The 14341-nt window shown below is 36.3% G+C and overlaps 1 protein-coding gene across 1 annotated transcript in view; it reads left to right on the top strand.

Annotated features, from left to right (window-relative positions):
- The window catches only part of LOC129277830 (discoidin domain-containing receptor 2-like), a 37523-nt gene that overhangs the window by 18517 nt on the left and 4665 nt on the right, over positions 1-14341 (top strand). The window contains exons 7-13 of the mRNA XM_054914007.2: positions 2193-2303; positions 2707-3045; positions 4024-4130; positions 4866-5003; positions 5838-5968; positions 10316-10534; positions 11046-11280. Of these exons, the coding sequence (XP_054769982.2) occupies positions 2193-2303; positions 2707-3045; positions 4024-4130; positions 4866-5003; positions 5838-5968; positions 10316-10534; positions 11046-11280 (1280 nt within the window). The remainder of the gene's footprint in view (positions 1-2192; positions 2304-2706; positions 3046-4023; positions 4131-4865; positions 5004-5837; positions 5969-10315; positions 10535-11045; positions 11281-14341) is intronic.

Raw genomic sequence — 14341 nt, 5'->3', positions numbered from 1 at the left:
CTCTCTCCCTCCTTATATACTTGCCCATCCCCTCCCCCACTGAACTGGTAAATCATAAAAATATACTATTTCAAGTAATATCACCCTATAAACAATAGATCACTCAGGGCCTCATACTTATATCCTGAAAGGAAATTGTTCTGAAGAAGAAAATGAAATATTAATTTGGCAATCGGATAAGTATGTATATTTTCATTACGGAAATGATCAGGAAATGAATTATTCAATTGCAAAGATATTCTCCTTTAATATGATTATCGAACCCATTCCACCTGTTATTTTACTGTCAGTGTTACACTATACATGTAGATCCATTCGGTTATTTTGAGAGCATTTCATGAAACAAAATGTCAGTGAAAATGATTGACAACTGTTATAAGCTACTGAAATCCTTGCTTCTGATTGGCTCACAGCAAATTTGTCAGTGAAAATCACTAAACATTTGCTTCATGAAAACACTCCTTAGGTTTCCCTTTCCATTGATATCTTTCATTGTGGATTCCTTGTGCCAACTTTCGTTTTTCAGTCAATATCTCCCTGGGAATAGCATGCCAAGTTCATGGCATAGTTGCTGTCAGCTCGCTGACATTTATTGTACAATTATTGATATCTAGATGTGCCGTATGAATGGCAAAAGTCTTTAAATTCCCATTCATGTGCAATGTGTCAATGGCTGTAGTCAAGTTAGATAATTGTATCAATGCTGTATTAACAATCTGTCACTTAATATCAGTGATATGGTTTTTAAGAATGAATTATATACGTTCAGTTGATGAAACTATTGTAGTTATAAGAGACAGTATGTCAAAAATTAATTACATGAAAACCTGTTGATAGTGACCTGCCAAGGCCAATCCCCAAACCAACAATAAGTCATGCAAAATGAATTCTGAGATTTTTATTGTGAGCTTATAGAAGCACAGACTAAGCTTTGAAATGATGTATAACTTGTCAAAACTGATCAAGAATAACACACACATGTATTTGATTGAATGTATAAGAAATTTAGTGAGACTATCAGGAGCAAAAATGTTTGAAGTTTTGGGCTCACTCATTCATGGAATGTGCATACTGCCATCTTTGTCAAACTTCCAAGCAGTCCTGTAAAAAAAGAGTGTTGAACACTCCTGATTTTGTCTTATTTAACTTCACCACTTCAAATTTTTGACAGTATGAAGAAGAAGAATGACTCTTTCAGATAACCTAATTTTCTCAGTTTTTCTTTTTGAAAAGCAAATTATTGTTATAGATTCACAGAGAGCCTTCCTTGGCAACTTATAGTTGGTTTTGGGGTGACTGGTTACATATGTGGCCTGTTGCATAAAACGTTTTACCTGAGAAAACTCTGGTAAAAACTGAAAACTAAGGTTAGTCTGAGTTCTGCCATTGACTTTAACACAGGGCAAAAACTCTGGTAAAAACAATCTGAGTTTTCTCAGGTAAAAAGTTTTATGCAACGGGCCCATGGTCTTTCTAGACAGGTTCATATTCACACACAGATTCCTTGTGAAGCAGTTTTAATGGTCATCTCAGGCAGGTGGCTGCTATAGAGAGAAGTGGCTGCTCACACAGTTTTAAAGGGAAAGTTCACATTGACAAAAAGTTTATGGTCAAAATGGCAGGAAAATGATTTTAAAGATATTGAAGGTTTGAAGGAAATCCATCAAAGATTTGAAATGTTATTAGAATTCTAATTTTTTTTTATTTGTGACGTCATATGCGAGCAGCTTCCCATGTAAAAAACAAACAAATAAAATGATGTTTTCTCATAGAATTGAAAATTGTTTTTACAACATACAAATTATTTTGTACGTGCTCCTGAAAAGAAGAAAAATTGTAGTCATAATGAACCATTAACAAATTTATATTTATGCATTTTAAATATTACATAACAAATGGGGCAGCTGCTTGTACATGTATATAACGTAACATTATCAAAAACTCAAACCTCTAATAACTTTCTTAATCTTTGATGGATTTTCCTCAATCCTTCAATATATTTTTTTTCATTTCGATCTTTTTTCTGGTATGTTTACAACAAACTTTTTTGTCAAGGTCGAACTTCCCCTGTAACTCTATACCAGCTTCATTTGAGTGCTAAAGATATTCACATGAGACTGATTTTGATATGTAAGCTTTAGCATGGTTTAACATGTAATCAAATAGGATTTGTCCACTCTGTATCGTGTCAGGTCCTGCTGACCACACCACAGTGTCCACTACAGATGCTGACCATGTCGTGCCACAGACTGGTAACGGAACGCAGAAACCAAATCTTATTAGCTCAACAAAGCTAAGTGAAGGTGAGATAATTTCGCCTTAAAATGTCTTGTCCATCCCAACAGAAGTTGAAAATTTTAGATAGAAAGAGAAAACTCAAACTAGCATATTGCTAAAGTTTTCATAGAAATTTGATGTGAAATGAGAAATGATATTGTCTGACATCGCTTATTTTTTTTTATAAAGTTCACAAAACAGTTATGCAAAGCACGCGTCATATGCAAGTGATGTCAGTGCTCGCTCACTATTTCTTTAAATTTAATTAAATGTGAATTATATAGAATGTTTCAATTTCTTCAGATTTGACAATAAGGAAACTCTTCATCGAATCACAATACCTGTACATGTAGGTTCCAAAAGATGCGATTGTGCAGTGAGGAATCAAGTCTTATATCATAATTCCTATACTTTATTTTTTTACGACAGGAGGAGTATCCCACACACCTACCAATGGTTCACCGATCGGTACTGTCATCAGCGTCGTTGTCACCGTCCTTCTCCTCCTCGTCCTCGTGTTCGCACTCCTCCTCTTCCTCTACCGACGCAAGTACATCAAACTCAAGCACCGCCTCCCAACCCTTGCCTTCGAAGCCAACTGCAACGGGGGCGGGGCCACTATCAACAACTGCCCCACGATCGCGACGATGACGACGGTACCGAGTCGGCGTTCCAACCCAACCTACCAGATCACGCATCCAGACGATGAGCCGCAGTACCATGTGATTGATAATATGATGGCGGAAAGTGAAGACGAACTGGATAATAGTGAGATTTTCTTTCTTTTTCTTTATTGATTATACAATTTCTGAAAGGAAATTCCAACCTTATATCAAGTTTGTTCTGATAAAATCAGAAAATGAGAAACATCACAATGAAGAAAGTAGATTTAGAGATATTCAAAGTTTCAATTTTGAGATATCAGGGCTCCGTTGCATAAAAGTTACCCTTATGGTAACTTTGCCAATCAATGGTAACTACCATGATAACGATGATCAACAGCCAATCAAAATCAAGGATTCCATGGCAGTTACCATTGGATAGCAAAGTTACCATAATGGTTACTTTTATGCAACGGGGCCAAGAAATTATAAAAACTTGTTCAAAGAAAAGTCATATGCATCCTGAAATATTAAAGTTTTTTGTCATATACTTATGAATTTTATAATTGGAACACTTCTACATGAACTTTTTTAGTTGTTTTCATTATACACTGTAGTAGTAATAATGGTAATGATGCGGTTTAGAAATATTCTATTCTGTGGAAAACATGAAAAAAAGACAGAATAAGAGAATTTGGATATTTGTCATAGTGCAAAAAATTGTTATTCACAAAGATTCAGTTTGGAAATGAAGGTTTAAAGTTTTTTTTATCCTCAATCCATTGATAATTTATTCCAAAGAAAAGTTTATTCAACTGCAAAAGACCTTTTTACCAGAAGCTACTTGTATTTTAGAGATCTTTAGAAGATGCTGGTGTAATGATCTCATGTTTCAGGCTGTGGTACACAAAGTGTAGCAATTGATCGGACCGTTGATCTGGATGATTGAATTCAGATAATAATCGGTGAATTCGATTGTAAATTCTTCCCTACGATCAAACACTAAACTCTTATGTTCCAGGGCCCTACAAAAAGACACGCTCTTTGATGCCTGTCTCTATACTGTCTTTGACGTTAGGGCGGTTTCTTAGTAAAACAATGTATTTTATTATTTTTGAACACTTTCGTTCTTTTTTTCTTTTAGTGTCTGATTCTTCAAGAATATATGCAGAGCCTGAGAATCCCACCTGTACATATAAAGACAAGCATATGCTGCAACATTATGCTGAAACAGATCTTATCAATATACAGGTAAAATATGTGTAGATAGAATATCTTCCTTCCCCCCCCCTCCACTGTTCTTCTTTGTTTTTGTCTTTTACTGCTTTGTGGAAAATAAGCTGACTTTGAAATGAAAATCAGAGCCTGTATTCAGTTTGGATAGAGCTCAACATTCATTTCAAAGTTTGAATTCATTGTCAAATAAAATTACAGGTTAAATATAAAAAATATTTGTTTGGTAAAATATCAAATCTTAAATGTAAAATATGTAATCGTGAAAATCCAGTTTTAGTCTCCTTTTTCCATTTAATTCAGTGCAAAAGGTATTGAATTCTGTTGTTAAAATGAAATTGAACATCGCAGTTGGCTCATTAGCATGCTAATTGGAAACAATAAACATTCCAAAATGATTGAAATAAGAACATTTTGCATTAGTTCATGTTTTATTCATATATTTTTTTGAATCAGAATCGGTATGAGGTGATAGAGGCAATACAGTTATGGAGTGCCATCTGAGAGCATGGTCAATCATATTATTACTTTAAGCAGCAACTATTGTTTTTTTTTTATGTTAGGGTTTCAGGACATAAAATATATGGAGTGTCATCGCAGTGCATGGAGAATCATATTATTTTTAGCAATAAATATCTCTTCTAAAATCATAGGAGGTGTCAGTAAGTACAATATATGGAGTGCCATTACAGTGCATGGAGTATCATTTAATCATTTTAAGCAATAACTGTTTTCTTTTTTTTTTAATCACAGGGGGTGTCAGGAAATACAATATATGGAGTGCCATCTCAGTGCATGGAGAAGCTCAACAATAGTCGATTGCCTTGCCCAGAATATCCGAGGTCACAGCTCAACTTCTTAGAGTTACTCGGAGAGGGAATGTTTGGCGAGGTAGGTTTCTTGTAGTTTTTAGTCACTTAACATCACAAATTGAAAATAATCAGAGAAAAAAGGAATGTGGGAAAAATCCTACTGCCCTGACTGGGTTTTAAGCCTGGGGCCCTTTCCTATACAACCAGGGGTGGGGGAGGGGTTGCTGTGAAATCAAAGGTTGTGTTTTTTAATTGTATCGAGACCCAGCGTTCTTTGACGAGACGTCACTCTTTGCCACTCTCCAGTGTTAAAAGGGTACCGGCCATGTGAAAGCCTATGAAGTGTGCGCAGCAAATGAGTTTGGAAATACTTGTTGGACTGCTCCCCAGGGAGTGGAGAAAGTACATATATTGTGTCTGGGCAAGCCAGGATCCAATGAATAGGGTAATAATTAATGTAAATGATTAGAAACATTCAGGGGAGCAGTTTATAAAAGGGCTTGTTGGATGTTTTACCCAACTAAGTGTTCTTTTATCCGACAGTTACCATTGTAACAGTGCTTCTCAGCAAATAGAAAACAAGAAATTTGTCATCCGTCTGATCAGAGAACTTATCAGATGACAAATTGATGGAATGCACTCCTAATGTATAAGTGGTTTATAAAAAGCAGAATATTTTTTTTTTTAATAATAGTGATAATTAAATGCAATTTGTTAGCCACCATATCCATCTTAACGTGGAGAAGGTTTACGGTTTACCATGTGTTAGAAATGATCAAGGCACTCAAGTGAAAGGGAGCAAATGTTATCATTATACCATTAATATTATTAATATCATTATAAAAGACAAAAAACTGTCAAAGTGGTTAGCACAATGTCATACATGAGTTAACTTTATTTATCTTCTATGCAGGTTCATCTATGTGAAGCTGAGGATATCCAAGATTACATTGGGAATGGATTTCCATTTGAAAATAAAAACAAGGGAGAAAGAACTCTGGTCGCTGTGAAAATGCTCAGAAAAGATGCCTCCAAAAATGCCAGGTGGGTTGAATAATGTTGATACAGATTTCTGAGGAAGGTTGAAGAGTTTTGCTAGTATTTGTAAGGATTTTGTCGACAGTGATACACAATAAAACACAACGAAAAGAGATGGTTTAAAGACGGATATACATATTTGTGTATGAAATAATTACTCAAATAATGTCTTATCAACAAATGAACACACACAAATAAGTTGTACATTAAACAATTAAAACTAATCTAATGCATTTACATAGGACGAGAAAGAGAATAAGACCCAGGGGGGGGGGAGATATTAATCTTCATTCTCCAGGAGAGAAAAAGACCAACATCAACTACATACCGAGTCTCATACACTTCATATACTACATTTACTAGGTATGCTATATAATTATACTACATGTACATATACTACATCTACATATGCTACGTATTCTACATATAATACCGAGAGACGGGTGATGAGAGAAATAGCAATACGAAGGAAGAATAAAGAGAAGGAAGAGAGATTAATGAAAAGGAGTGAAAAGTGACTCCAGAGTCGGAGAGAAACAATGTTGATCTTTCTTTAAAATACTGTCAATCTTGTTCTCAACCAAGGTGCTGACTTACTGTAAATATAAACCAGATTCAGAGATGTAGAATTTGCTCTTGTCCTAGTTGTCTAGCTGTCTTGATAAAGGTAGCTGTCAATCTGTTGTTAACCACGATGTTGACTTGCTGTAGACATAACCAGATCCAAAGGTCTACAAGAGGTCACCAGCCAATTAGGTCCATCTCCCTACCCCTCTGTATACTGGTAGTTCTTCATTAGTCTGAGTTTGCTCCATCTCAAGATTTTTCCCTGGTTATCTGGTATATTGCCAATCGGTCTGCACCTGATTTGTCTACTTTCCATTTGGTCTAATCCCACATGGTCTAATCCTAAATTGGTCTAATCCCACATGGTCTAATCCTAGTTTGGCCCAGAGCCCCATCTTACAAAGAGTTGTAATTGATTCAAATCAAACTCGAATTACGTTGGATCAATTGATTTCAATCTATCGCAACTATTTGTAAGACGGACCACCGAGGAACTGCAGGATAATTCCAGGGCGGTCTGATGGAGATGGGCCCTCGTAGACACCAGACCGTTCCTCTCCCAGACAAATGGATGTCATTCCACTCCCCAAATCAATCCAGGATCCTGCGGAATGACAACAAGTCCCTCTCAACGGCTGATTGCTATACCATGTGACAGCCGACCAATTACTTGATTGGTGTGAAAATGCTCAAATGTGAATGGAATTGGTACACCAGGTTCCCAAGAACACAGGGCAACATTGTGAACCCCTTGATACAGGAGGATGCTATGTGATGTATCGGTTCATGTTTGGTAGACAGGGGCGGATCCAAGGTATCTTGATGGTGGAGGTGTGGAAGGGGGGGGGATGACCTAAAACATCATGTTTTTTATCAATGGAATAAGAGGCACTATATAGAAACACATGACCTAGACTTCTCTTTTTGACACTTTTTTTCATATTTCTTCCTCTTTTCTTCTTTTTCTCCTCATGTATTTTTGTACTCTTTGAAAATGATAGGGGCAGACACCCCCTGCCCCCCCCCCCCCTCCTTTCCTGTATTGCCATCCCTGGTGGTAGGTGGTACATTTGTGGGTAACATGACTTCTTCAACAGACCTTCAGGAAGTTTTGAGGCTCTGGTTCCGATGCACACATGTTCCTGTGATTTGGTCTGTGTTCATACAAATATTTAGCTTGAAAACACAAACGTAAATACTAATTCATGTTTGGGTTTTGTCAATGCCCATAGGAGTGTTCATATTTTTTTGTTGTCAAGGATAATTCTGCAAAGTTTGACCACATGTAAAGAATCTTAACTTGTGGAACCCTGACACTGCAAGGCAGTACCATTATAAATGTGACTAAGAATGCTTCATTAATGTGAATCTGGAAATTATAATTTTGACAGTATAAGGCTTCAAAAATCATCACATTGTAACAATCTGTACTTTCTGTATTCTCCTTCATAAATAAATATATATTCTTACTAGATATACTTGTTTCTTCATAGCTAACGTAGAGCACTTTCCAGGAACTTTATGCTTCCATTTACATCTATGTAACCATGGGTTTTATTCTTTTTAAGAAGAATCATTTTGGAAGCTTGATTCTAGGGGAAAAACATGTTGCATGAATGCATCCTGAATGCATGTACAAAAAAATGTTAAAGCGGAAATGCGTGGAAAACTGGTAATAGTTCAAGTTTATGAAATCCATGTGAATTCAGTCCAGAGACTGGCAAACCAGATTTTCATGGCCTGAATAAACTGGGTTTGTTTTATTTGTTCCTTTTGCCAAATGTACATTTATAGGCTGCACATACTTGGACAGCAATGTGAAATACTGTGCAAAGGTGATTTTAACACTACTGCTCACTAATTAGGCATTCGTTGTATAACATGTTTGGTATTGATGTGGATTTTGGTCAATTTACCAGGCTTTTGTAAATTTTCCAGTAAGCTACATGCACAATAACTCATCGGTCACATGACTGATTTAAGCCAATCATTTGATGATAATTCAATCATGCATGTTTCATGTATTTCTTACCCATCAGAGGTCTTCAATTTTGGCCTGTCATATATATGGTGTGAATAGATATATATACTTTGCAGTACATGTAGCTGTTTGTTCTTGTAGGGGGGGTTCTTGATTGGTAGACAGAATACCGCAGAAAAAAAATCTGCAAAACTTCTTAAATTCTATGAAAATATACATAAAATTCACTCATTTGGTCAATTTCCACCTTGTAATGGCAAGTTTGATCAGATTTCGGTCCCACTGATCTAATTTGGAAGGCTTAATTCAAGAAACGTGTTGCTAATGGCTTTGCCATATTGAGAAGTACCGGTACTGACAAACAAGTCTTGCTTGTAAACTGGTGAATATCCCCCTTTTTGTGGATTGGCAGTATACTCTACTGTCCAGTTGTGAGATACATTTAATGCTCGAGTAAGGTTGATAGAAGAACAGTGTTTTGCTTCTCCCCCCCCCCCTCGTTTATTTTTTTAACAATGAAACTAAACAGTCTTTTGGTCCTAAAGGATTTGACTTTCAAATTCAAATGTATGCCTATGTTGTAGTTTTTATATGTATTCTTTTATCTAAGATATCTTGATACATGTTAGTTGATTCTTTGTAAAATATTATATCTCTAACCAAACATTATCAATTTTTGAAACATTCTACTTGTAGCTCTGGGTTAAATTATTGTTCTCAATTACACACACAATTTTCTGTTATTAGATTTATACTTGAAATTTCCATCTGTTTATGTTCAGGATTTGAATTTTCCATTTGTATTGTATATATGCTTGTATTTTGTTTTGTTTTGTGTTATACAGGGCCCCCAAGTACAACAGTATTTGACTACTGATGGGGTTACCCTGTATAAATAATACCAAATAAATAAATAAATAAATAAATATAGCCCAGTATTCTGAATTTGGATTTAGTTTATCTGTGGTAAAAGTTGTGTTTTAACTATGGAAAGCCAATTGTTACACAAATCTCTAACAGTAAATGTTCAATTTATCAGCTTATCTGTCACTCAGATCATTCATAACTGTCGGGGAATAATAACTGAAATAGTTCTCTTTTCCATTATTGCATGGTGAAAGAGCACAGTGAAGATTATATCCTACATAAATTAAATCCTGTATGCTGATTGGTTTAAAAAGCATCATGTGACCAAACATATTTCCACTATTTTGTGATGATGTTGAAAATGAAACGCCCACAGAAGAAAATTGACTATTTCATGACGTCAATTATGGAACAGTGCACTATTCCATCATTGACGTCACTGTGCATCGCGCGCAGGACCAAATTCGCGTTCCGCTAATCGGTTGGCTTCAGGAAAAGTAGGTCAGTCAACGCAGTGCGTTATATTTTGGTTCAGATTAAAAATGGATGAACTACAATTAAAAGAACTAGATTATCAAGATCTATTGTTCTAGCTTATTAAATGTAGGATATAAAACAAATATACCAGGCCTTTTTTTTTCGAAAGTATAGAGGGAATTATTCTTCCTCGGTTGTGCTGGCAAAATTGCTATTTTTCCCCCGAGGGGTGAAGCCTGGATTATTTGTATATTATAGAAACATCCAGTGTTAACAAGATTTTGACATTTTTGGTCTCCCATAAATTTAGCATAGAGGGTTGAACATGACCTATAAAAGTTAAACCAGATTTCTGAATACAGGCCAATACATGTATGTACTATTATACTGCAGTGCTTCGATCCCCCAGTAATTGGACTGAAAAAGTATTCCCTAACATAATTTACATTTCCCTTTAACAGAGCGGACTTCATGAAAGAGATGAAGATCATGTCGCAGCTCCGTGATCCCAACATCGTCCGTCTCCTAGCCGCGTGCACGGAGGATGAACCATACTGTATGATTGTGGAATATATGGAGAACGGGGACCTCAATCAGTTTCTTTACGAGAGGGAAGGGTTCCAGGTTGGCCTCAATAACTGCAACGCTAACCTATCCAATGCTAATCCAAGATCAATAAGGTAAGTCAAGGTTCATATACATGTTTACCGGCATACAGGTAAATGTACATTTTAGTAAAATACTATATTTTATTTTATTTCATATTTCAAATCAGTGAAGGTCTTGTTTAGATCATTTATGCAAGAAAGATGGACTCCTTTTCATTAAAGATGCTATGAAAGCATTAAGTTACATTATGTTTTTCATTATTGGAAAGAAAAAAAACAAAACAATCTCGTAAGGGAAATTGCCCTTTCTAAAAAGAAAAAGAAGAAACATTACCATTATGTGCATTTTCTAACTATAACATTTTGAAGATACACATATTTAAGTAGAAAAATCTAACTTTTTAAACCTGAGTGTGATGCTTTTGAGTGGTTATTATTAACTGCATTGAATGATTGTTTTGCTCTGAAAGCAAAGTCACACAACACATTCCATAGCCGCTGATATCACCTGTAAGATTTCAAAAGTGAATTATATTCCTGCTCATTTGTGAACTTTGTACTCATTTATTCATTTTGTCTCCAGTGTCGGTGCTCTCGTCTACATGGCCACGCAGATAGCCTCCGGTATGAAATACCTCTCAAATATGAACTTTGTACATAGAGACCTTGCCACCCGCAATTGCCTCGTCGGGAAATCTTACACGATACGCATCGCCGACTTCGGCATGAGTCGGAATTTATATTCATCCAATTACTACAGGATTGAAGGGAGGGCCGTTCTGCCTATTAGGTGGATGGCGTGGGAGAGTATATTATTGGTAAGTTAGCCGACATCTTTAAAGGGAAAGATCACCCAAAAGTAAAGTTGATTTTAATAAAAGCTGTAAAATAACTGAAAAATATTGGTGAAGTTTTTGGAAAATTTGGTCAAAGAAAAGCAAATGATTTTTTTTTATAGTTTTGATTTTGTGACATGTGCAAACAGTTCCACCATTAACCCAGAGAGCTCCGCAAAGCGGGCTGGAGCCCAGAAGCTAACCATAGGCTGCCACAGCTAACAAATGCTAACGTGGGTACCTTCGAGGTTGGGGTACCAAAAACACCAAAAATTGAAGAAAAAAAAATAATGCACCCATCTCAATTCTTTGGATGAAGGTCTAACGGACAGCAGAAACAATAAAGGGGGGAAAAGGCTGCGTTCGTTCACTCGCTTTCAAAATTGCAAACAAAACTGGCCGATCGATATACCGATGGCGCATACGCAAAGACTTGGCTAAATTTGCGCATGCACCCTCGGTATATCGATCGGCCAGTTTTGTCATGTTTGTTTGCAATTTTTGAAAGCGAGTGAACGAACGTGGCCTTTTTCCCCCTTTTGAGGGTCTGGCTACTGCCTCAATGTCAGGATTCTGCTGTCTGTTAGACCTTCATCCATAGAATTGAGGTGGGTGCATGATTTCCTTTTTTCCCCTAAATTTTGGGTGTTTTTGGAAACCCAACCTCGAAGGTACCAATGTTAGTATGATTTGTTACCTGTGGCAGCCTATGGTTACTCCACCATATGTCATGCGATACAAAGTCCATAAAATTGTCATTCTCTCAGAAAATTGAAAATGGTTTTTGTCTCATCTGCAAAGCAGAGTGAGACTATAGGCGCCGCCGCTTTTCCGGCGGCAGCGTCAACACAGAATCTTAACCAAAGGTTAAGTTTTTGAAATGACAGCATAACTTAAAAAGTATATGGACCTAGTCATTAAACTTAGCCATAACGTTAATCAAGTATTACTGAACATCCTGCCTGAGTTTTGGGTCACATGACCAAGGTCAAAGGTCATTTAGGGTCAATGAACTTAGACCATGTTGGGGGATCAACATCAAAATCTTAACCTAAGGTTAAGTTTTTCAAATGTCATCATAACTTAAAAAATATATGGACCTAGTTCATAAAACTTGGAAATAAGGTTGATCAAGTATAACTGAACATCCTGCCTGAGTTTCAAGTCACATGACCAAGGTCAAAGGTCATTTAGGGTCAATGAACTTTGTCCAAGTTGGGGGTATCTGTTGAATTACCATCATAACTTTTGAAAGTTTATAGATCTGATTCATGAAACTTGGACATAAGAGTAATCAAGTATCACTGAAAATCCTGTGCGAGTTTCAGGTTACATGATCAAGGTCAAAGGTCATTTAAGGTCAACGAACTTTGTCCAAGTTGGGGGTATTTGTTGAATTACCATCATAACTTTGAAAGTTTATGGATCTGATTCATGAAACTTGGACATAATAATAATCAAGTATCATTGAACATCCTGCGCGATTTTCAGGTCACATGATCAAGGTCAAAGGTCATTTAAGGTCAACGAACTTTGTCCAAGTTGGGGATATTTGTTGAATTACCATCATAACTTTGAAAGTTTATGGATCTGATTCATGAAACTTAAACATGATAATAATCAAGTATCATTGAACATCCTGTGCGAGTTTCAGGTCACATGACCAAGGTCAAAGGTCAATGAACTTTGGCCATGTTGGGGGTATCTGTTGAATTACCATCATAACATTGAAAGTTTATGGATGTGATTCATGAAACTTGGACATAAGAGTAATCAAGTATCACTAAATATCCTGTGCGAGTTTCAGGTCACATTATCAAGGTCAAAGGTCATTTAAGGTTAACGAACTTTGGCCAAGTTGTGGGTATTTGTTGAATTACCATCATAACTTTGAAAGTTTATGGATCTGATTCATGAAGCATGGACATAAGAGTAATCAAGTATCATTGAATATCCTGTGCGAGTTTCAGGTCACATGACCAAAGTCAAAGGTCATTTAAGGTAATTGAACTTTGGCCATTTTGGAGGTAATTATTAGATTGCTGTCATAACTTTCAAAGTTTATAGATATAGTTTATAAAATGTGGATATAGGGGTAATCAAGTATCACTGACAAGTCTTAGGTCGCATGATCAAGGTCAAATGTCATTTATTGTCAATGAACGTAGTATTGTATCATTATATGTGTTTTTGTCTCACCTGCATAGCAGAGTGAGACTATAGGCGCCGCTTTTCCGACGGCGACGGCGGCGGCGGCGTCAACACTAAATCTTAACCTGAGGTTAAGTTTTTGAAATGACAGCATAACTTGGAAAGTATATGGACCTAGTTCATGAAACTTGGCCATAAGGTTAATCAAGTATTACTGAACATCCTGCCTGAGTTTCATGTCACATGACTAAGGTCAAAGGTCATTTAGGGTCAATGAACTTAGACCATGTTGGGGGAATCAACATCAAAATCTTAACCTAAGGTTAAGTTTTTGAAATGTCATAATAACTTAGAAAATATATGGACCTAGTTCATGAAACTTATACATAAGGTTAATCAAGTATCACTGAACATCCTGCATGAGTTTCACGTCACATGACCAAGGTCAAAGGTCATTTAGGGTCAATGAACTTTGGCCGAATTGGGGGTATCTGTTGAATTACCATCATAACTTTGAAAGTTTATGGATCTGATTCATGAAACTTGGACATAATAGTAATCAAGTATTACTGAACATCCTGTGCAAGTTTCAGGTCACATGATCAAGGTCAAAGGTCATTTAGGGTCAATGAACTTTGGCCAAATTGGGGTATTTGTTGAATTACAGCCATAAATTTGAAAGTGTGTTGGTCTAGTTCATAAAACTTGGACATAATAGTAATCAAGTATCACTGAACATCCTGTGCGAGTTTCAGGTCACATGATCAAGGTCAAAGGTCATGTAAGGTCAAAGAATTTTGGCCACGTTGGGGGTATTTTTTGAATTGCCATTATATCTCTATAAGTGTATTGGTCTAGTTCATAAAACGTGGAAATAAGAGTAACCAAGTAT

The sequence above is a fragment of the Lytechinus pictus genome, chromosome 15 (genome assembly GCF_037042905.1).
Source record: "Lytechinus pictus isolate F3 Inbred chromosome 15, Lp3.0, whole genome shotgun sequence".
NCBI lineage: Eukaryota > Metazoa > Echinodermata > Echinoidea > Temnopleuroida > Toxopneustidae > Lytechinus > Lytechinus pictus.
This window is presented reverse-complemented; position numbering and strand designations above follow the sequence as displayed.